This window comes from Panulirus ornatus, chromosome 25 (genome assembly GCF_036320965.1).
Source record: "Panulirus ornatus isolate Po-2019 chromosome 25, ASM3632096v1, whole genome shotgun sequence".
In the NCBI taxonomy this organism is placed as follows: Eukaryota; Metazoa; Arthropoda; class Malacostraca; order Decapoda; family Palinuridae; genus Panulirus; species Panulirus ornatus.
Window position 1 is genome coordinate 24,202,891 of NC_092248.1, and position 24,086 is coordinate 24,226,976.

General features: G+C 40.9%; 1 protein-coding gene across 1 annotated transcript in view; it reads left to right on the forward strand.

Annotated features, from left to right (window-relative positions):
* The window catches only part of LOC139757340 (glutamate receptor-like), a 62,535-nt gene that overhangs the window by 28,313 nt on the left and 10,136 nt on the right, over positions 1-24,086 (forward strand). The window contains exons 8-13 of the mRNA XM_071677764.1: positions 3,358-3,520; positions 6,204-6,442; positions 6,961-7,145; positions 7,541-7,777; positions 9,385-9,563; positions 21,372-21,534. Of these exons, the coding sequence (XP_071533865.1) occupies positions 3,358-3,520; positions 6,204-6,442; positions 6,961-7,145; positions 7,541-7,777; positions 9,385-9,563; positions 21,372-21,534 (1,166 nt within the window). The remainder of the gene's footprint in view (positions 1-3,357; positions 3,521-6,203; positions 6,443-6,960; positions 7,146-7,540; positions 7,778-9,384; positions 9,564-21,371; positions 21,535-24,086) is intronic.

Sequence of the window (24,086 nt, forward strand, 5' to 3'; positions counted from 1 at the left end):
ACAATCTTCAAGGCTCCCAGAATTTTCGTCCCCCTCCCCCACCCTATGATCCACTTCCGCTTCCATGGTTCCATCCACTGCCAGATCCACTCCCAGATATCTAAAACACTTCACTTCCTCCAGTTTTTCTCCATTCAAACTCACCTCCCAATTGACTTGACCCTCAACCCTACTGTACCTAATAACCTTGCTCTTATTCACATTTACTCTTAACTTTCTTCTTTCACACACTTTACCAAACTCAATCACCAGCTTCTGCAGTTTCTCACATGAATCAGCCACCAGCGCTGTATCATCAGCGAACAACAACTGACTCACTTCCCAAGCTCTCTCATCCCCAACAGACTTCATACTTGCCCCTCTTTCTAAAACTCTTGCATTCACCTCCCTAACAACCCCATCCATAAACAAATCAAACAACCATGGAGACATCACACACCCCTGCCGCAAACCTACATTCACTGAGAACCAATCACTTTCCTCTCTTCCTACACGTACACATGCCTTACATCCTCGATAAAAACTTTTCACTGCTTCTAACAACTTGCCTCCCACACCATATATTCTTAATACCTTCCACAGAGCATCTCTATCAACTCTATCATATGCCTTCTCCAGATCCATAAATGCTACATACAAATCCATTTGCTTTTCTAAGTATTTCTCACATAAATTCTTCAAAGCAAACACCTGATCCACACATCCTCTACCACTTCTGAAACCACACTGCTCTTCCCCAATCTGATGCTCTGTACATGCCTTCACCCTCTCAATCAATACCCTTCCATATAATCTACCAGGAATACTCAACAAACTTATACCTCTGTAATTTGAGCGCTCACTCTTATCCACTTTGCCTTTGTACAATGGCACTATGCACGCATTCCGCCAATCCTCAGGCGCCTCACTATGAGTCATACATACATTAAATACCCTTACCAACCAGTCAACAATACAGTCACCCCCTTTTTTAATAAATTCCACTGCAATACCATCCAAACCTGCTGCCTTGCCGGCTTTCATCTTCCGCAAAGCTTTTACTACCTCTTCTCTGTTTACCAAATCATTTTCCCTAACCCTCTCACTTTGCACACTACCTCGACGAAAACACCGTATATCTGCCACTCTATCATCAAACACATTCAACAAACCTTCAAAATACTCACTCCATATCCTTCTCACATCACCACTACTTGTTATCACCTCCCCATTTGCGCCCTTCACTGAAGTTCTCATTTGCTCCCTTGTCTTACGCACTTTATTTACCTCATTCCAGACCATCTTTTTATTCTCCCTAAAATATAATGATACTCTCTCACCCCAACTCTCATTTGCCCTTTTTTCACCTCTTGCACCTTTCTCTTGACCTCCTGTCTCTTTCTTTTATACATCTCCCTCTCAATTGCATTTTTTCCCTGCAAAAATCGTCCAAATGCCTCTCTCTTCTCTTTCACTAATACTCTTACTTCTTCATCCCACCACTCACTACCCTTTCTAATCAACCCACCTCCCACTCTTCTCATGCCACAAGCATCTTTTGCGCAATCCATCACTGATTCCCTAAATACATCCCATTCCTCCCCCACTCCCCTTACTTCCATTGTTCTCACCTTTTTCCATTCTGTACTCAGTCTCTCCTGGTACTTCCTCACACAAGTCTCCTTCCCAAGCTCACTTACTCTCACCACCCTCTTCACCCCAACATTCACTCTTCTTTTCTGAAAACCCATACAAATCTTCACCTTAGCCTCCACAAGATAATGATCAGACATCCCTCCAGTTGCACCTCTCAGCACATTAACATCGAAAAGTCTCTCTTTCGCGCGCCTGTCAATTAACACGTAATCCAATAACGCTCTCTGGCCATCTCTCCTACTTACATAAGTATACTTATGTATATCTCGCTTTTTAAACCAGGTATTCCCAATCATCAGTCCTTTTTCAGCACATAAATATACAAGCTCTTCACCATTTCCATTTACAACACTGAACACACCATGTATACCAATTATTCCCTCAACTGCCACATTACTCACCTTTGCATTCAAATCACCCATCACTATAACCCGGTCTCGTGCATCAAAACCACTAACACACTCATTCAGCTGCTCCCAAAACACTTGCCTCTCATGATCTTTCTTCTCATGCCCAGGTGCATATGCACCAATAATCAACCATCTCTCTCCATCAACTTTCAGTTTTACCCATATTAATCGAGAATTTACTTTCTTACATTCTATCACATACTCCCACAACTCCTGTTTCAGGAGTATTGCTATATATATATATATATACATATATATGTATATATATATATATATATATATATATATATATATATATATATATATATATATATATATATATATATATATATACATTTTTTTTTTTTTTTTTTTTTTTGCTTTGTCGCTGTCTCTCGCGTTTGCGAGGTAGCGCAAGGAAACAGACGAAGGAAATGGCCCAACCCACCCCCATACACATGTATATACATACGTCCACACACGCAAATATACATACCTCCACAGCTTTCCATGGTTTACCCCAGACTCTTCACATGCCTTGATTCAATCCACTGACAGCACGTCAACCCCGGTATACCACATCGCTCCAATTCACTCTATTCCTTGCCCTCCTTTCACCCTCTTGCATGTTCAGGCCCCGATCACACAAAAATCTTTTTCACTCCATCTTTCCACCTCCAATTTGGTGTCCCTCTTCTCCTCGTTCCCTCTACCTCCGACATATATATCCTCTTGGTCAATCTTTCCTCACTCATTCTCTCCATGTGCACAAACCATTTCAATACACCCTCCTCTGCTCTCTCAACCACGCTCTTTTTATTTCCACACATCTCTCTTACCCTTACGTTACTTACTCGATCAAACCACCTCTCACCACACATTGTCCTCAAACATCTCATTTCCAGCACATCCATCCTCCTGCGCACAACTCTATCCATAGCCCACGCCTCGCAACCATACAACATTGTTGGAACCACTATTCCTTCAAACATACCCATTTTTGCTTTCCGAGATAATGCTCTCGACTTCCACACATTCTTCAAGGCTCCCAGAATTTTCGCCCCCTCCCCCACGTATGATCCACTTTCGCTTCCATGGTTCCATCCGCTGCCAGATCCACTCCCAGATATCTATATATATATATATATATATCTTCCCCTCCAGTTTTTACTTTTCCAAAAGAAGGAACGGAGAAGTGGGCCAAGTGAGTATTTTTCCTCTTAAGTTCAGTCCTCTGTTCTTAATGGTACCTCGCTAACGCGGGAAATGGCAGATATGTATAAAGAAAAGTATATATTTATATATAGATTTGAATAAACATTTTCCTCTACAGAACAGCTTCATTTTATGGGCCACAAGTTCCGGGTGGTGACGGTGCCTTTCGCTCCCTATATGGACTTTGTGAGGAACACAGATGAACCAGGCACCATCGTCACTCCCACCGACTCCCTGGACACCCGGCTGATCCACACCTTCAGCAACTCTCTCAACTTCACGTAAGAACCTTCACACGTCTTCGCATTGTGGGATCTATCTAAAGAGTTTTTCATTTCAGAAATCATTATAATCCAGATTTCTATAAAGATGTATCTAAGATTGCTGACATTCTTATTAATATCGGAAAACACACACACACACACACACACACACACACACACATACACACACACACACACACACACACAAAGCCTAGTAGAAGAAGTTTTTGTTAGACTGAGGTGTAATCTGATGTGGAATCAAATGAAGGAATGCATCAAGACCAGTCAGACGTGACTCGATCTACAAGAGGAAGAACAGGAGGCCGAGCCACCAGAGACCAAACGCATGCTGATCTTATGGACAGTCATTATCAAGAAATACCAGAAGTTAACAAAACCAAAGAAGGTGATATAGAAGATGATAAAGAAGTTAAGGATTTATTCTAAGGATCATGGAAGCGTCATGAGATAAGAGAGGAACACAATAACTAAATTTTAGAATAAAACAACATAAACACAGGCTCGTATTAGGTGAGAAATGTAAAGGTCAGGAGAAGCTATTCTTGACGTGTTAGAGGGTGATGAACTGAAGAAATTATCACCAACAAAGGTACAGACACTATTGATGATGTAGAGTGGGCAGTGTCTGGGACCGCTCAAAGTACTCTAATTATGCTGACCGATGCGGCGGGATAGAAACCTGAAGACATTATAACAGGGAAGCCCAGGAGACGATAATATGTTCTATTTAAGACAAAACCGTCAGGAAAATGCTAGAAATGCGCAACTCATACAGCATCAGTGTTTGTTAACAGAAAAGAGAAATTATAAAGAAAGCTGGAGGCTCTGTGGCTGATGAATGAAGACTATTAGATATAGCCATAAAGTTAGAAACATGAGTCAACCAGATAGAAAGGAAAAGGAAAAGAAGAACAAAATGATCATCATAACGTGAATGAAGGCTGTGGAATTGCCATACGTAAAAATGGTGATACAAGAAAAAAAAAGGGAATGAGTGGTAATAATCAAGATATAAGGAGACGTTTAATTGTGGTTATTTTTGCTTTTAAATCATCCAGACAAGAGCACCTAGACAGATTAGGGAATCTAAAAATAAAATGTTGTTTATCAAACGTTATAGATCGAGGAGGAAGGAGAAAACAACGAGTACAATAAGATAACAAAAAATGGAGATGCCAGATGAGGCAAGAGGACGACACACTCTCGCCAGCACCGTCGACATAGTGTTGGGTGATGGTTGTGGCAGCCTGAAGTGAAGTATAGACACGCTGATGGACCAGCAGTTGATGATGAAGAGCTGGAATTTATGGATTATTTTTCGGGAGAACACACCTGATATTGTTGGGGTCGAAATAATGCTTACTAGAGAGAGAGAGAGAGAGAGAGAGAGAGAGAGAGAGAGAGAGAGAGAGAGAGAGAGAGAGAGAGAGAGAGAGAGAGAGAGAGAGAGAGAGATCACCTGATTTTCCAAGAGGGATACGTGATAGGAAGGAGGGAAAGAATAGGAAAAGGAGGCGGGAGGGAAGAATCGACCTCTTTATAAAACACATCTGTAAGTTTCGAGAAAGAGTAGAAGATGGTCTACGCTGACAACACGTAATGGGAAGAGTAACTGTAGGAAAACTTGCGTTGTGGCGTTGATATCATGTAGCCCTCGAAAGACTTTCAACGATCCAAAACAATTATAGTGAAGGGAGAGTCAGGATGATAAGGAAACAGTAGGACACGCATTTCTCACAGATGATAAAGTACCGACGTTGGGGTATTCAGTTATGCTGGCAGCATACAGAAGTACAAATGTTGTATGATATTAGGGATGGTTCAGAAGATGGGACTACAGGAGTGTAAATTCCCTACCCGTGCAGAACAAATAGGTGTAGGTGACTACACACACACACACACACACACACACACACACACACACACACAGGCGCACAACATGAGTGTAAAATTCCCCCTATAGCACGCAAGTAGTAATCATTTATTTGTTTTTATGATTCCATAAAAAAGTTCTACACACGGAAGGAGAAACCTAAATGATATGAAATATTTGCTTTGGAACCACATTGTTTCTTTGTGAAATGTTTCCATAATCAATTTCACTTTAATCAGAACTAGAGGAAAATCTCTTTTAGTACACCTTACGACCCTCTCACAAGTGAGGGGAACAATGCTTGATCATAATGGAGAGTCTGTACCCACGCTTCAGTCGTCCATACTCGGACGATTTCACTTCCTACGTAAGAGCGGCAGCTGCATTATTGTGGTGATTATTTGTGATCAAGTTAGTTCACAGGTTATGTGTTATGTTTACAGCAGTGAGGATCATTATTCACGTACGTGGACGTGGCCAGTGTCTTGATAACACCTGCAAAAATCTACCATTATTGTAAATAAGATAAAACAGTGAAAATTGTTTAATGAATCAAGTCAGACTTATCAGCACAATTTGATCTCAATGTTAGATAAGATTACTTTTTTGAAGGAAACCTTTGGGTATTTGATGTCAGCTCGGGTATGAGTGTCATCTGTGGTAATTCCAATAAAATCATTATCATTCACAAAGATATATAAAAATACGTGAAACATTTTAGTTGTATAATCAGGTTGAAAGTCATTTAGTTTTTTTGACTGGTTGAAGTATATTTGGAATTCAAAGAAATGAGTCATCCACTTCCAGTTTTGAGATTCGAGAGGAACCCAATCATTCATGGGGCCGAGAGCAAGACGGCGTCTTCAGCGGGATGATCGGTCAGCTGCAGCGGGAGGAGGCAGACTTCTCTACAGTAACTGGACCCTCGTCAGAGCGTCTGCGAGCTATACAGTACCTCAGGGGGTATCCTTCAGACACGTTCAACATAGTGTCTCGGAAGCCGTCGCTGCTGCCCAAACATCTCTCGCTGATGAGACCATTTGCAGGTAGGAGTCTTGGTCACTGTGGCATACCCTGAGTGGCGTGACTGGTGAACACGAGACACAGCAAGAAGAAAAGAAAATATTTTTAACTTTGAAACAGATATCTCGATAACTATAGTCTGTGTTGCTTGTTGATAGAAAATGGACAGTGTTTACGTAAACATATCTACTACAAAAAAGAAAGGAATATGTAATATGTGCAGCCAAGTTCAACGAATGTTCACCAGTGAACTTTATAGGTCTTCTGTCCCTGGAGGTATTGCCATTTGAAAGGCACCTTTCTTCTCTCTTGAAATGCGAAAAGCCTCCTCCATTTCAAGTTTCATTAATTCAATGTTTTTCTTAAAATTAATATTTTAGAATTGGTCAAGTGATCGCTCACTCCCCTTTTAGACGCTTTCTACGACACGCAGGGAATCGGTGGGAAGTATTCTTTCTCATAAGTTGTTGTATAAAGGCTGCCCATTCCATTCTATCTATGTTATACTGTGTGTGTAGCAGCAGCGTACTTTGTTCTGCAGGAAAACTATGGCTGGTGCTGCTGGTGATTGTTGTAGCGTGGGCTGTAATCCTCTGGCTGCTGCAGAAGGTCTGGTGGTGGGTGGCTGGAGGGCGAGGGGTCGGGTTCAACATTACCCTCCAGTATACCTGGGGCGCACTTCTGGAGCAGCCACCATCCGACCCATCTATCAACACGTCAGGAAGGGTACGTGGTGCTGGTAACACTATGTTACAGGATAGCATATCCTCTAGATCCACCTGTGTCTGCTTTCACCACTAGACCTTTACCTCCCTCAGTGTTCACTTGTTACGTTGAACTGGTTCTCCATTTCTTGCCAATTTTGACGCATAACATTTATGTACTACCAAGTACATACCTAGATACTCATGAGTCCTCAGTTGTTAAACTTCTGCAGGTAAAAATCACATCGTAACTGTTAAAGTGTTGTTGCTTTCTCGTCCGTAATGCTATCAGGGAAAAACCTAATTAACTTACATGATAGATAATGTTTTAGTAAATCACTGTCATATTTGTATCATAATGCTCGAGTAGATTATATTGATTATTGCTTTATATTATCACAAGTGATGTCTGTACAGATGCTGGTAGGTTGGTGGCTGGTGTTCTGCCTGGTTATCGACACAGCCTACCGTTCGTCTCTGGTCGCACACATGACTGTACAAGGGAAGACCACCCCGCCAGAGACCTTCGAGGACCTGGTGAAGCTAGATGGCTGGACGTGGGGTACAGAGCCCTGGGTTCTTAGAGGTTATCCTTACGAATATTTCTCCACACATACTGACCCCGTCATGCAACAGATATATAGGCAAATGGAGGTTAGTCTTTGAATTATGTCATGAACAGTACATAAGTCTTCACGTTGCGACACCAAGCTAACAAACTTGTTTTGGATCACATTAAAGTCTCGACACACACGACCACTCATACAAACAAACACAAGCACGTATACATTTAATATATTCAGATGTCGTTATGAATTGATACATAAGTAAACAGTAAATGCATATATATATATATATATATAATCATACAAACCTCCAACAGCCAGGATCGAACCCGGGACCCCTGTGCAAGAGGCAGGCATGCTAACCGCTAGGCTATGGGACTGTATAATAGGAAACAACTATTCGAAATACTAAGTACTCGAATACCCTTCGTCTCACAATGGTGAGCAACGGGGTCTATACCGGTTATTTCCGAACTGACGCACATAGCCAGCTGATAGCGTTTTACCGAACCTAACTGTACAACGCGGAGGTATATGAATACGAATAAAGTGCATATGAACGCGCACCTTCATAGAACATACAAACCTCCAACAGCCAGGATCGAACCCGGGACCCCTGTGCAAGAGGCAGGCATGCTAACCGCTAGGCTATGGGACTGTATTATAGGAAACAACTATTCAAATACTAAGTACTCGAATACCCTTCGTCTCACAATGGTGAGCAACGGGGTCTATACCGGGGTATTCGAGTACTTAGTATTTCGAATAGTTGTTTCCTATTGTACAGTCCCATAGCCTAGCGGTTAGCATGCCTGCCTCTTGCACAAGGGGTCCCGGGTTCGATCCTGGCTGTTGGAGGTTTGTATGTTCTATGAAGGTGCGCGTTCATATGCACTTTATTCGTATATATATATATATATATATATTATTTTTTCATACTATTCGCCATTTCCCGCGTTATCAAGGTAGCGTTAAGAACAGAGGACTGGACCTTTGAGGGTACATCCTCATCTGGCCCCCTTCTCTGTTCCTGCTTTTGGAAAATTTAAAAAAAAAACTGAGAGGGGAGGATTTCCAGCCCCCCGCTCCCTTCCCTTTTAGTCGCCTTCTACGACACGCAGGGAATACGTGGGAAGTATTCTTTCTCCCCTATCCCCAGGGAAATATATATATATATATATATATATATATATATATATATATATATTTTTTTTTTTTTTTTTTTATACTTTGTCGCTGTCTCCCGCGTTTGCGAGGTAGCGCAAGGAAACAGACGAAAGAAATGGCCCAACCCCCCCCATACACATGTATATACATACGTCCACACACGCAAATATACATACCAACACAGCTTTCCATGGTTTACCCCAGACGCTTCACATGCCTTGATTCAATCCACTGACAGCACGTCAGCCCCGGTATACCACATCGCTCCAATTCACTCTGTTCCTTGCCCTCCTTTCACCCTCCTGCATGTTCAGGCCCCGATCACACAAAATCTTTTTCACTCCATCTTTCCACCTATTACCTATGTAATACCTTACAACAAACACATACCAACAGTAACAAAATTAGTTTCATAGCAAAGTTTTCTCAAACTCAATTTTCTTAAGCAGAATTTGCGTATTCTAATGCAATCTGGAATTTGTAGATTTCAGCTTTTATACAAATTTCTATGTATTGGTTCCGCACTAGGTGCTCGTAGCGAAGGAAGCGCTGAAGAAGGTGCTCGAGGGTGGATTCTCTTTATTTGACTTCAAAACCTACATCAAGACGTTCATTGCCACTCGTTACTCGGACGCCTATGGTAACACGCCCTTCTACATCAGCAAGACAGGAATATCCATTGTTGCTGCTTTTGGATGGAGTTTCAGGCGAGTGTCTGACTTAAGTATTCCGGTTCGTTAAATCTTAATATTAAGTTGTCCTTTATTAGCACTGAAATATTTTTTTTTTTTTTTGCTTTGTCGCTGTCTCCCGCGTTTGCGAGGTAGCGCAAGGAAACAGACGAAAGAAATGGCCCAACCCACCCCCAAACACATGTATATACATACGTCCACACACGCAAATATACATACCTACACAGCTTTCCATGGTTTACCCCAGACGCTTCACATGCCCTGATTCAATCCACTGACAGCACGTCAACCCCGGTATACCACATCGATCCAATTCACTCTATTCCTTGCCCTCCTTTCACCCTCCTGCATGTTCAGGCCACGATCACACAAAATCTTTTTCACTCCATCTTTCCACCTCCAATTTGGTCTCCCTCTTCTCCTCGTTCCCTCCACCTCCGACACATATATCCTCTTGGTCAATCTTTCCTCACTCATTCTCTCCATGTGACCAAACCATTTCAAAACACCCTCTTCTGCTCTCTCAACCATGCTCTTTTTATTTCCACACATCTCTCTTACCCTTACGTTACTTACTCGATCAAACCACCTCACACCACACATTGTCCTCAAACATCTCATTTCCAGCACATCCATCCTCCTGCGCACAACTCTATCCATAGCCCACGCCTCGTAACCATACAACATTGTTGGAACCACCATTCCTTCAAACATACCCATTTTTGCTTTCCGAGATAATGTTCTCGACTTCCACACATTCTTCAAGGCTCCCAGGATTTTCGCCCCCTCCCCCACCCTATGATCCACTTCCGCTTCCATGGTTCCATCCGCTGCCAGATCCACTCCCAGGTATCTAAAACACTTTACTTACTCCAGTTTTTCTCCATTCAAACTTACCTCCCAATTGACTTGACCAGTGAAATATGTGTTGCTTTTTTTATATTCAGTTTTGATATGAGAATCATAACTCATAACTGACAGTCTCTTTATATGGAACTACATATCATGTAACCCTTCAAGCTATCATGCCAGTCTAAACCAAAATTTGGGGAAACATTATCGATATTCAAGTCATCAATTGCTTAAAAAGTATCAGATTCTAGACAAATAACCAACATGGTTTCCGACCTGAATCATCAAGGGAGACAAACAGTGTTCACAGTTATCACGGACAAAGTCTATGATGACATGGATGATAGGCATACATCCCTGCTGACCTTGTGCGATCTGTTGAGGGTGTCTGACAGCGTTCTCATGACAGTCTTCTTCAAAAATGCAGTAAGAGTGACGCTGATATACTTTGGTTGAAAATTTACCAAACACTAAGAACACAATCAACCCATGTAAACAGCAGAGTCTCTTCAATATCAGAGGAAACGTCCAGCATGCCTCAGGGTTCACTTTTAGGTCCAATATTATTCATTATACATCTGAATATTTTGTCAAAACTTTCACAATTCCCTACTTGTGCAGTACGCTGACGACACTCTGTTCCCTCACATCAGTAAGTTGCAGCAACTGGGTAATATAAAGCTTAAAGAAGAAGAAATCTAAGCAAAGCCTGTATATTTCTTGAGGTCTTGTCTTATTCTAAACACTAGCAAGACTTAATGCAACGCCAGTTGATTTAGCCAACACCAGTCAACACAATTGTTTCATTTGATGTCAGTAATGTTCAATTAGCAAGTCACTTTAAGAAGTTAACTGCACATTCGGTCGTTATGTGCTTTATGATACACATTAATGAATTCATTGAGAGAGTAATGAAAACTTTGATTTACATACATCGCATAAATAACTATCTAGACAAAACAACTTAATCATTAATCGTGAAAATACTAGTGTTAAATCTTCTATGCTTGCGGATTATCACATGGTACACAACACATTGCTCAACATCGTGCACAAGTGGCAGAACTTGGCAATAAAAGTTGGATCAGGAGGAGCCATTAATCATAGTCACGTTATGCTTACACCTACAACTTTACAATGGTAAATCACTTTTGATATGGCTGTTGAAATTTTTAAGCAACTGAAAAATTACTACACAGAATGTCTACTATCTCCTCCAACTATAGATAGTGTAACACAAATTATGATATAACGACACAATGATGTGTTTGTACCGAGGGTCAATACTGACACTGGTGTCAGATCCTTCTCTGAGCTGGACCATAGATTATGGAAAAAATTCCACTTAGAGCTTAGTCCAGTAACTTACCTATATCTAAGTCAGTAACAAAACAACTCCATTTGAACATAATATTGATTATAAAGTCGTCAGATGTAACTGTATATTACCTGTCATAACCGCAAATATTATACATAAATTTTTCTCTACCTAAAGATATCAGTTTGGTTTATATATGTATCTACATTCACTATGTTAATAATACTGTACTTTTAAAATCCACTTTTACTAGAAATAACTTTTCATTTAGTTATTTTATCTTAACGTACTTATGCACGAGAAAGTAGGGAAGATGGTAAGAGGCATCACTAGATTATATGATAATTGAAGGACGTTATCAATATGCTAAAATGAGCAGCTGGTGGGATGTGTAATCACTACCTGGTGAAAGCAAAGGTGAAGGTTTGTAGAGAGGCTTTAGAAAAAAAAAGGAACAACGATACTAGTGAGACGAAGCTTCTTGGGAAAGATGCTTGTGAGGAGAGACTGTTTGTACAGTCACAAAAGGTGAGAGCAAATTAAGCCTGGGAAGTGGGTGAGGAATGGGGAGTATCTTGGGGAGCAACGCTCTTCCCCAATCTGATGCTCCGTACATGCCTTCACCCTCTCAATCAATACCCTCCCATACAATTTATTAGGAATACTCAACAAACTTATACCTCTGTAGTTTGAGCACTCACCTTTGTCCCCTTTGCCTTTGTGCAATGGCACTATACAAGCATTCCGCCAAACCTCAGGCACCTCACCATGAATCATTCATATACTAAATAACCTTACCAACCAGTCAACAATACAGTCACCCCCATTTTTAATAAATTCCACTGCAATACCATCCAAACCTGCTGCCTTGCCGGCTTTCATCTCCCGCAAAGCTTTTACTAACTCTTCTCTGTTTACCAAGTCATCCTCCCTAACCCTCTCACTTTGCACAACACCTCGACCAAAACACCCTATATCTGCCACTCTATCATCAAACACATTCAACAAACCTTCAAAATACTCACTCGATCTCCTTCCCACATCACCACTACTTCTTATCACCTCCCCATTAGCCCACTTCACTGAAGTTCCCATTTGTTCCCTTGTCTTACGCACTTTATTTACCTCCTTCCAAAACATCTTTTTATTTTCCCGAAAATTTAATGATACTCTCTCACCCCAACTCTCATTTGCCCTCTTTTACGCCTCCTGCACCTTTCTCTTGACCTCCTTCCTCTTTCTTTTATACATCTCCCACTCATTTGCATTATTTCCCTGCAAAAATCGTCCAAATGCCTCTCTCTTCTCTTTCACTAATACTCTTACTTCGTCATTCCACCACTCACTACCCTTTCTAATCTGCCCACCTCCCACGCTTCTCATGCCACAAGCATCTTATGGGCAAGCCATGAATGCTTCACTAAATACATCCCATTCCTCCCCCACTCCCCTTACTTCCATTGTTCTCACCTTTTTCCATTCAGTACTCAGTCTCTCCTGGTACTTCCTCACACAAGTCTCCTTTCCAAGCTCACTTACTCTCACCACTCTCTTCACCCCAACATTGTCTCTTCTTTTCTGAAAACCTCTACAAATCTTCACCTTCGCTTCCACAAGATAATGATCAGACATCCATCCAGTTGCACATCTCAGCACATTAACATCCAAAAGTCTCTCTTTCGCACACCTATCAATTAACACGTAATCCAATAACGCTCTCTGGCCATCTCTCGTACTTACATACGTATACTTATGTGTTTCTCTCTTTTTAACCAGGTATTCCCAACCACCAGTCCTTTTTCAGAACATAAATCTATAAACTCTTCACCATTTTCATTTACAACAATGAACATCTCATGTATACCAAATATTCCCTCAACTGCCACATTACTCACCTCTGCATTCAAATCACCCATCACTATAACATGGTCTCGTGCATCAAAACCACTAACACACTCATTCAGCTTCTCCCAAAACACATGCCACTCATGATTTTTTTTCTCAAGCCTGGGTGCATATGAATCAATAATCACCCATCTCTCTCCCTGCACTTTCAGATTTACACATATCAATCTAGTGTTTACTTTCTTACACTCTATCACACACTCCCACCACTCCTCTTTCAGGAGTAGTGCTACTCCTTCCCTTGCTCTTGTCCTCTCACTAACCACTGACGTTACTCCCAAGACATTCCCAAACCACTCTTTCCCTTTACCCTTGAGCTTCGTTTCACTAAGAGCAGAAACATCCAGGTTCCTTTCCTCAAACATACTACCTATATCCCGTTTTCTTCTGGTTACAGACACATATATACTGCCATCCCAATCTGAACCTTCGAGGAGGATGAGCACTCTCCGAGTGACTCCTTCTGGTTCCCCTTTTAGAAAGTTAAAATACAAGGAGGGAAGGGTTTGTAGCCCCCGCTCCCGTCCCCTTTAATCGCCTTCTATATATATATGTATATATATATATATATATATATATATATATATATATATATATATATATATATATATATATATAAATATATATATATATATATATATATATATATATATATATATATATATATATATATATATATATATATATATATATATATATATATATATATATATATATATATATTTTTTTTTTTTTTTTTATACCTTGTCGCTGTCTCCCGCGTTTGCGAGGTAGCGCAAGGAAACAGACGAAAGAAATGGCCCAACCCCCCCCATACACATGTACATACACACGTCCACACACGCAAATATACATACCTACACAGCTTTCCTTGGTTTACCCCGGACGCTTCACATGCCTTGATTCAATCCACTGACAGCACGTCAACCCCTGTATACCACATCGCTCCAATTCACTCTATTCCTTGCCCTCCTTTCACCCTCCTGCATGTTCAGGCCCCGATCACACAAAATCCTTTTCACTCCATCTTTCCACCTCCAATTTGGTCTCCCTCTTCTCCTCGTTCCCTCCACCTCCGACACATATATCCTCTTGGTCAATCTTTCCTCACTCATTCTCTCCATGTGCCCAAACCATTTCAAAACACCCTCTTCTGCTCTCTCAACCACGCTCTTTTTATTTCCACACATCTCTCTTACCCTTACGTTACTTACTCGATCAAACCAACTCACACCACACATTGTCCTCAAACATCTCATTTCCAGCACATCCATCCTCCTGCGCACAACTCTATCCATAGCCCACGCCTCGCAACCATACAACATTGTTGGAACTACTATTCCTTCAAACATACCCATTTTTGCTTTCCGGGATAATATATATATATATATATATATATATATATATATATATATATATATATATATATATATATTGCGTAAGACAAGGGAGCAAATGGGAACTTCAGTGAATGGCGCAAATGGGGAGGTGATAACAAGTAGTGGTGATGTGAGAAGGAGATGGAGTGAGTATTTTGAAGGTTTGTTGAAAGTGTTTGATGATAGAGTGGCAGATGTAGGGTTTTTTGGTCGAGGTGGTGTGCAAAGTGAGAGGGTTAGGGAGAATGATTTGGTAAACAGAGAAGAGGTAGTAAAAGCTTTGTGGAAGATGAAAGCCGGCAAGGCAGCAGGTTTGGATGGTATTGCAGTGGAATTTATTAAAAAAGGGGGTGACTGTATTATTGACTGGTTGGTAAGGTTATCTAATGTATGTATGACCCATGGTGAGGTGCCTGAGGATTGGCGGAATGCGTGCATAGTGCCATTGTACGAAGGCAAAGGGGATAAGAGTGAGTGCTCAAATTACAGAGGTATAAGTTTGTTGAATATTCCTGGTAAATTATATGGGAGGGCATTGATTGAGAGGGTGAAGGCAAGTACAGAGCATCAGATTGGGGAAGAGCAGTGTGGTTTCAGAAGTGGTAGAGGATGTGTGCATCAGGTGTTTGCTTTGAAGAATGTATGTGAGAAATACTTAGAAAAGCAAATGGATTTGTATGTAGCATTTAGGATCTGGAGAAGGCATATGATAAAGTTGATAGAGATGCTCTGTGGAAGGTATTAAGAATATATGGTGTGGGAGGCAAGTTGTTAGAAGCAGTGAAAAGTTTTTATCGAGGATGTAAGGCATGTGTACGTGTAGGAAGAGAGGAAAGTGATTGGTTCTCAGTGAGTGTAGGTTTGCGGCAGGGGTGTGTGATGTCTCCATGGTTGTTTAATTTCTTTATGGATGGGGTTGTTAGGGAGGTGAATGCAAGAGTTTTGGAAAGAGGGGCAAGTATGAAGTCTGTTGGGGATGAGAGAGCTTGGGAAGTGAGTCAGTTGTTGTTCGCTGATGATACAGCGCTGGTGGCTGATTCATATGAGAAACTGCAGAAGCTGGTGACTGAGTTTGGTAAAGTGTGTGAAAGAAGAAAGTTAAGAGTAAATGTGAATAAGAGCAAGGTTATTAGGTACAGTAGGGTTGAGGGTCAAGTTAATTGGGAGGTAAGTTTGAATGGAGAAAAACTGGAGGAAGTAAAGTGTTTTAAATATCTGGGAGTGGATCTGGCAGCGGATGGAACCATAGAAGCGGAAGTGGATCATAGGGTGGGGGAGGGGACGAAAATCCTGGGAGCCTTGAAGAATGTGTGGAAGTCGAGAACATTATCTCGGAAAGCAAAAATGGGTATGTTTGAAGGAATAGTGGTTCCAAGAATGTTTTATGGTTTCGAGGCGTGGGCTATAGATAGAGTTGTGCGCAGGAGGATGGATGTGCTGGAAATGAGATGTTTGAGGACAATGTGTGGTGTGAGGTGGTTTGATCGAGTAAGTAACGTAAGGGTAAGAGAGATGTGTGGAAATAAAAAGAGCGTGGTTGAGAGGGCAGAAGAGGGTGTTTTGAAATGGTTTGGGCACATGGAGAGAATGAGTTAGGAGAGATTGACCAAGAGGATATATGTGTCGGAGGTGGAGAGAACGAGGAGAAGTGGGAGACCAAATTGGAGGTGGAAAGATGGAGTGAAAAAGATTTTGTGTGATCGGGGCCTGAACATGCAGGAGGGTGAAAGGAGGGCAAGGAATAGAGTGAATTGGATCGATGTGGTATACCGGGGTTGACGTGCTGTCAGTGGATTGAATCAGGGCATGTGAAGCGTCTGGGGTAAACCATGGAAAGCTGTGTAGGTATGTATATCTGCGTGTTTGGACGTATGTATATACATGTGTATGAGGTTGGGTTGCGCCATTTCTTTCGTCCGTTTCCTTGCGCTATCTCGCAAACGCAGGAGACAGCAACAAAGCAAAAAAAAAAAAAAAAAAAGAAAATATATATATGTGTGTGTGTGTGTGTGTGTGTCTGTGTGTGGATCAGATGTTTGCTTTGAAGAATGTACGTGAGAAATACTTAGAAAAGGCAAATGGATTTGTATGTAGCATTTATGGATCTGGAGAAGGCATATGATAGAGTTGATAGAGATGCTCTGTGGAAGGTACTAAGAATATATGGTGTGGGAGGCAAGTTGTTAGAAGCAGTTAAAAGTTTTTATCGAGGGTGTAAGGCATGCGTACGTGTAGGAAGAGAGGAAAGTGATTGGTTCTCAGTGAATGTAGGTTTGCTTCAGGGGTGTGTGACGTCTCCTTGGTTGTTTAATTTGTTTATGGATGGGGTTGTTAGGGAGGTGAATGAAAGAGTTTTGGAAAGAGGAGCAAGTATTAAGTCTGTTGGGAATGAGAGAGCTTGGGAAGTGAGTCAGTTGTTGTTCGCTGATCATACAGCGCTGGTGGCTGATTCATGTGAGAAACTGCAGAATCTGGTGATTGAGTTTGGTAAAGTGTGTGAAAGAAGAAAGTCAAGAGTAAATGTAAATAACATCACGGTTATTAGGTACAGTAGGGTTGAGGGTCAAGTCAATTGGGAGGTAAGTTTGAATGGAGAAAAACTGGAGGAACTTAAGTGCTTTAGATATCTGGCAGTGGATCTGGCAGCGGATGGAACCATGGAAGCGGAGGTGAATCATAGGGTGGGGGAGGGGGCGAAAATTCTCGGAGCCTTGAAGAATGTTTGGAAGTCGAGAACATTATCTCCGAAAGGAGAAATGGGTATGTTTAAAGGAATAATGGTTCCAACAATGTTGTATTGTTGCGAGGCGTGGGCTATGGATAGAGTTGTGCGCAGGTGGGTGGATGTGCTGGAAATGAGATATGGGAGCACAATATGTTGTGTGAAGTGGTTTGATCGAGTAAGGAATGTAAGGGTAAGAGAGATGTGTGGAAATAAAAAGAGCGTGGTTGAGAGAGCAGAAGAGGGTGTTTTGAAATGGTTTGGGCACATGGAGAGAATGAGTGAGGAAAGATTGACCAAGAGGATATATGTGTCGGAGGTGGAGGGAACGAGGAGAAGTGGGAGACCAGATTGGAGGTGGGAAGATGGAGTGAGAAAGATTTTGAGTGATCGGAGCCCGAACATGCAGGAGGGTGAAAGGCGGGCAAGGAATAGAGTGAATTGGATCGATGTGGTATACCGGGGTCGACGTACTGTCAATGTATTGACTCAGAGGATGTGAAGCGTCTGGGGTAAATCATGGAAAGTTCTGTTGGGTCTGGATGTGGAAAGGGAGCTGTGGTTTCGGGCATTATTGCATGACAGCTAGAGACTGAGTGTGAACGAAGGGGGGCTTTGTTGTCTTTTCCTAGCGCTACCTCGCACACATGAGGGGGGAGCGGGATGTTATTCTATGTGTGGCGAGGTGGCGATGGGAGTGAATTTGGGCAGACAGTGTGAATTGTGTGCATTTTTATATATGTATGTGTCTGTGTGTGTATATATATGTGTACATGGAGATGTATGGGTATGTATATTTGCGTGTGTGGACGTGTATGTATATACATGTGTATGGGGGTGGGTTGGTCCTTTCCTTTCGTCTGTTTCCTTGCGGTAACTCACAAACGCGGGAGACACCGACAAAGTAAAATAAATGAATAAATAAATATATATATATATATATATATATATATATATATATATATATATATATATATATATATATATATGGGGTTGGGTTAGTCCTTTCCTTTCGTCTGTTTCCTTGCACTACCTATTTTCATTATTTGTATATATATATATATATATATATATATATATATATATATATATATATATATATATATATATATATATATATATATATATATATATATATATATATATAATGAAAATAATGATAATTATTATAAGAAGCAGTGATGAAGTGAGAAGGAGATGGAGAGAGTATTTTCAAAGTTTGTTGAATGTGTTTGATGATAGAGTGGCAAATATAGGGTATTTTGTGTCGAGGTCGTATGCGAAGTGAGAGCGGTCAGGGAAAATGGGTTGGTAAACGGAGAAGAGGTAGTGAAAGCCTTGCAAAGGATGAAAGCTGGCAAGGTGGCGGGTTAGGATTGTATTGCAGTGGTTTTTACTTAAAAATGTGGGTGACTGTGTTGTTGATTGGGTGGTAAGGATATTTAATGTATGTATAGATCATGGCGTAGTGCATGAGGATTGGCGGAATGCATGGATACTGCCATTGTACAAAGGCAAAGGGGATAAAGGTGAGTGTTCAATTACAGAGTATTCCTGGGAAATTATATTGGAGGGTATTGATTGAGAGGATAAAGGGATGTACAGAACATTAGATTGGGGTAGAGCAGTGTTGTTTCAGAGGTGGTACAGGATATGTGGATCAGGTGTTTGCTTTGAGGAATGTATGTGAGGAATACTTATAACAAATGAATTTGTATGTAGCATTTATGGATCTGGAAAAGGCATATAATAGGGTTGATAGAGATGCTTTCTGGAAAGTTTTGAAATTATATGGTGTAGGAGGAAAGTTGCTAGAAACAGTGAAAAGTTTTTACCAAGGATATAAGGCAAGTGTACGAGTAGGAAGAGAGGAAAGTGATTGGTGTCCAGTGAATGTCGAGCTGCTGCAAGGGTGTCTGATTTCCCCACGTGTGTTTAATTTGCTTATGGATGGGGTTGTTAGGGATGTGAATGCAGGACTTTTGAAGAGGGGGCAAGCATGCAGTCCGTTTTGTATGAGAAGACTTGGGAAGTGATTCAGTTGTTCGCTAGTGATATAACGCTGGTGGCTGATTTGGGTGAGAAACTGCAGAAGTTGGTGACTGAGTTTGGTAAAGTGTGTGAAAGAAGAAAGTTGAGATTAGATTTGAATAAGAGCAAGGTCATTAGGTTCAGTAGGTTTTAGGAACAAGTCAATTAGGAGGCTAGTTTGAATGGAGAAAAAATTGGAGGAAGTGAAGTGCTTTAGATATCTGGTTATGGACTTAGCAGCAGTTGGAGCCATGGAAGCGGAAGTAAGTCACACGGTGGGGGAGGGGCAAGGGTTCTTGGAGCGTTGAAGAATATGTGGAAGTTGAGAACGTTATCTCGAAAAGCAAAAATGGGTATGCTTGAAGGCATAGTAGTTCCAACAATGTTATATGGTTGCGAGGCATGAGATCTAGATAGGGTTGTGCGGAGTAGGGTGGAAGTGTTGGAAATGAAATGGTTGAGGACAATATGTGGTGTGAGGTGATTTGATTGAGTAATGAAAGGGCAAGAGAGATATGTGGTAATTTAAGAATATGGTTGAGAGAGCAGAAGAGGGTGTGTTGAACTAGTTTGGACACATGGAGAGAATCAGTGAGGAAAGATTGATAAAGAGGACATATCTGTCAGAGGTGGAGGAAAGAAGGAGAAGAGGGAGACCAAATTGGAGGTAGAAGGTTGGAGTGAAAAAGATTTTTAGTGATTGGGGCCTGAGCATACATTCGTTCGTAGTCACTCTCTAGCTGTTATTTGCAATGCACCGATACCACAGCTCCCTATCCACATGCAGGCCCAACAGATCTTTCCATGATTTACCCCTAGACGTTTCACATACCCAGGCTCAGTCCATTGACAGCACGTCGACCCCGGTATACCACATCGTTCCAATTCATTCTATTCCGTGCACGCCTGTCACCCTCGCTCAAAATCTGTTTCATTTCATCCTTCCACCTCCAATTTGTTCTTCCACTTCTTGATCCCTACACAGCTGACACATATATCTTTTTTGTCAGTCTTTCCTCACTCATCCTCTCCGTATGTCTAAACCACTTCAAGACGCCCTCTTCTTCTCTCTCAACCACACTCCTTTTTCCACACATCTCCCTTACCGTTTTATACTTACTCGATCAAACCACCTCACACCACATATTTTCCTCAAATATATAACTTCCAACAAATCAACCCTCCTCCATACCCACCTATCTATAGCCAATGCCTCGTAACCATATAACATTGTTCGAACTACTTTTCCTTCAAACATACCCATATTTGCTCTTCGAGATAATGTTCTCTCCTTCCACACATTCTTCATCGCTCCCAGAACCTTCGCCCCCTTCCCAACCCTATGACTCACTTCCGCTTCCAATGGTTCATTCGCTGCAAAGTTCATTCCCAGATATCCAATCTTTCTTTATTCAAACTTGCCTCCCAACTAGCTTGTCTCAGCCGTACTGAACCTAATAACCTTGCTCCTATTCACATTTACTCTCAACATTCCCATTTCACATTCTTAGCCAAACTCAGTCACCAACTTCTGTTTCGGTATGATTATTATAATCTAAGAAAAGTGTTTTTCAGAATAATCATAAGAATCCGAATATTCAACTTATTTTTTTCAGGAAAGGTGCGCCATTCTACCGAAAATTTCGGACAACAATGTCTCAGATGGAGGCTGCAGGCATCACGCAATACTGGATCGACGACGTGATAGCCAAGCGCGTCACCACGTACAGGGAGGCAACGGCACCAGACCAAGACACGGGCCTCGGGTTTGCACCAGAGGTGGGCAGTCATGTTCATCAGTATCAACGACTTCATACGTTTCATGGTGAACTTTTCCATTACTATTGAAGAGTTCAAAGAGGATAGAAATATCACATATTGATATATTCATCTTCCCGATAAAACTGCATCTACATGGAGAGTCTGAGTTTGGGAAAGTTTGCGAAAGGAGAAAGTTGAGAGCAAATGTGAATAAGAACAAGGTTATTAGGTTCAGTAGGGTTGATGGACAAGCTAATTAGAATGTAAGTTTGAATGGAGAGAAATTGTGGGAAGTGAAGCGTTTAAGATATCTGGGAGTGGAGTTAGCAGCGGATGGAACCATGGAAGCGGAAGTGAGAGGGCGAAGGTTCTGGAAGCGTTGAAGAATGCGTAGAAGGAGACAATGTTATCGCGGAGAACAAAAATGGGTATGTATGGAGGAATAGTGGTTTCAACAATGTTATATTGTTGCGAGACGTGGGCTATGAATAGGGTTGTATGGAGGAGGGTGGATGTGTCGCAAATGAAATTTTTCAGGACAATATGTAGTGAGAGTGATTTGATGGAGTAAGTAATGAAAGGTTAAGAGAATTATGTGGGAATAAAAGGAGTGTGGCTGAAAGAGCAGAAAAGGTTGTGCTGAAAGGTTTGGACAAATGGAGAGGATGAGTGATGAAAAATTGACAGAGTATATACGAGTCAGATGTGGAGGGAACAAGAAGTGATAGACCAAATATGGTGTGGAAGGATGGAATGAAAAAGATTTCCAGCGATTTGGGCATGAACATACAGGAGTACAGTGAATTAGAACGATATGGTATACCAGGGGTCGACGGGCTGTTCACGGACTGAACCAGGGCATATGAAATGAGTGGGGTAAACCATGGAAAGGTCTGTGGGGCCTGGATGTAGAAAGGGAGTAGTGGTTTCAGTGAATTGCACATAACAGCTAGAGACTGAGTGTGAACACATGTGGCCATTTTTGTCTGTTTTCCTGGCGCTACCTCACTGAACCAGGAGGTAGCGATACTGTTTCCTTTTTTTTCGATGGGGGTTGCTCCGGCAATGGATGAAAGCAAGCAAGTATGAATATGTACATGTGCATATGTCTCTTTATCTGCAAACATATATATGTAAATGTTGATAAGTATATGTATATGTATGCATATGTGCGTGTGTGGACGTTTACGTGCATATATATATATAAATATATATATATATATATATATATATATATATATATATATATATATATATATATATATATATATATATATATATATATATATATATATATATATATATATATGTATATATATATATATATATATATATATATATATATATATATATATATATATATATATATATATATATATATATATATATATATATATATATATATATATATATATATATATATATATATATATATATATATATATATATATATATATATATACATATATATATATATATATATATATATATATATATATATATATATATATATATATATATATATATATATATATATATATATATATTTTTTTTTTTTTTTTATTTTGCTTTGTCGCTGTCTCCCGCGTTTGCGAGGTAGCACAGGGAAACAGACAAAAGAAATGGCCCAACCCACACCCATACACATGTATATACATACGTGTACACACGCAAAATATACATACCTACACAGCTTTCCATGGTTTACCCCAGACGCTTCACATGCCCCGATTCAATCCACTGACAGCACGTCAACCCCGGTATACCACATCGCTCCAATTCACTCTATTCCTTGCCCTCCTTTCACCCTCCTGCATGTTCAGGCCCCGATCACACAAAATCTTTTTCACTTCATCTTTCCACCTCCAATTTGGTCTCCCTCTTCTCCTCGTTCCCTCCACCTCCGACACATATATCCTCTTGGTCAATCTTTCCTCACTCATTCTCTCCATGTGCCCAAACCATTTCAAAACACACTCTTCTGCTCTCTCAACCACGCTCTTTTTATTTCCACACATCTCTCTTACCCTTACGTTACTTACTCGATCAAACCACCTCACACCACACATTGCCCTCAAACATCTCATTTCCAGCACATCCATCCTCCTGCGCACAACTCTATCCATAGCCCACGCCTCGCAACCATACAACATTGTTGGAACCACTATTCCTTAAAACATACCCATTTTTGCTTTCCTAGATAATGTTCTCGACTTCCACACATTCTTCAAGGCTCCCAGAATTTTCGCCCCCTCCCCCACCCTATGATCCACTTCCGCTTCCATGGTTCCATCCACTGCCAGATCCACTCCCAGATATCTAAAACACTTCACTTCCTCCAGTTTTTCTCCATTCAAAGTCACCTCCCAATTGACTTGACCCTCAACCCTACTGTACCTAATAACCTTGCTCTTATTCACATTTACTCTTAACTTCCTTCATTCACACATTTTACCAAACTCAGTCACCAGCTTCTGCAGTTTCTCACATGAATCAGCGACCAGCGCTGTATCATCAGGTATTAAGGTATTAAGAATATATGGTGTGGGAGGCAAGTTGTTAGAAGCAGT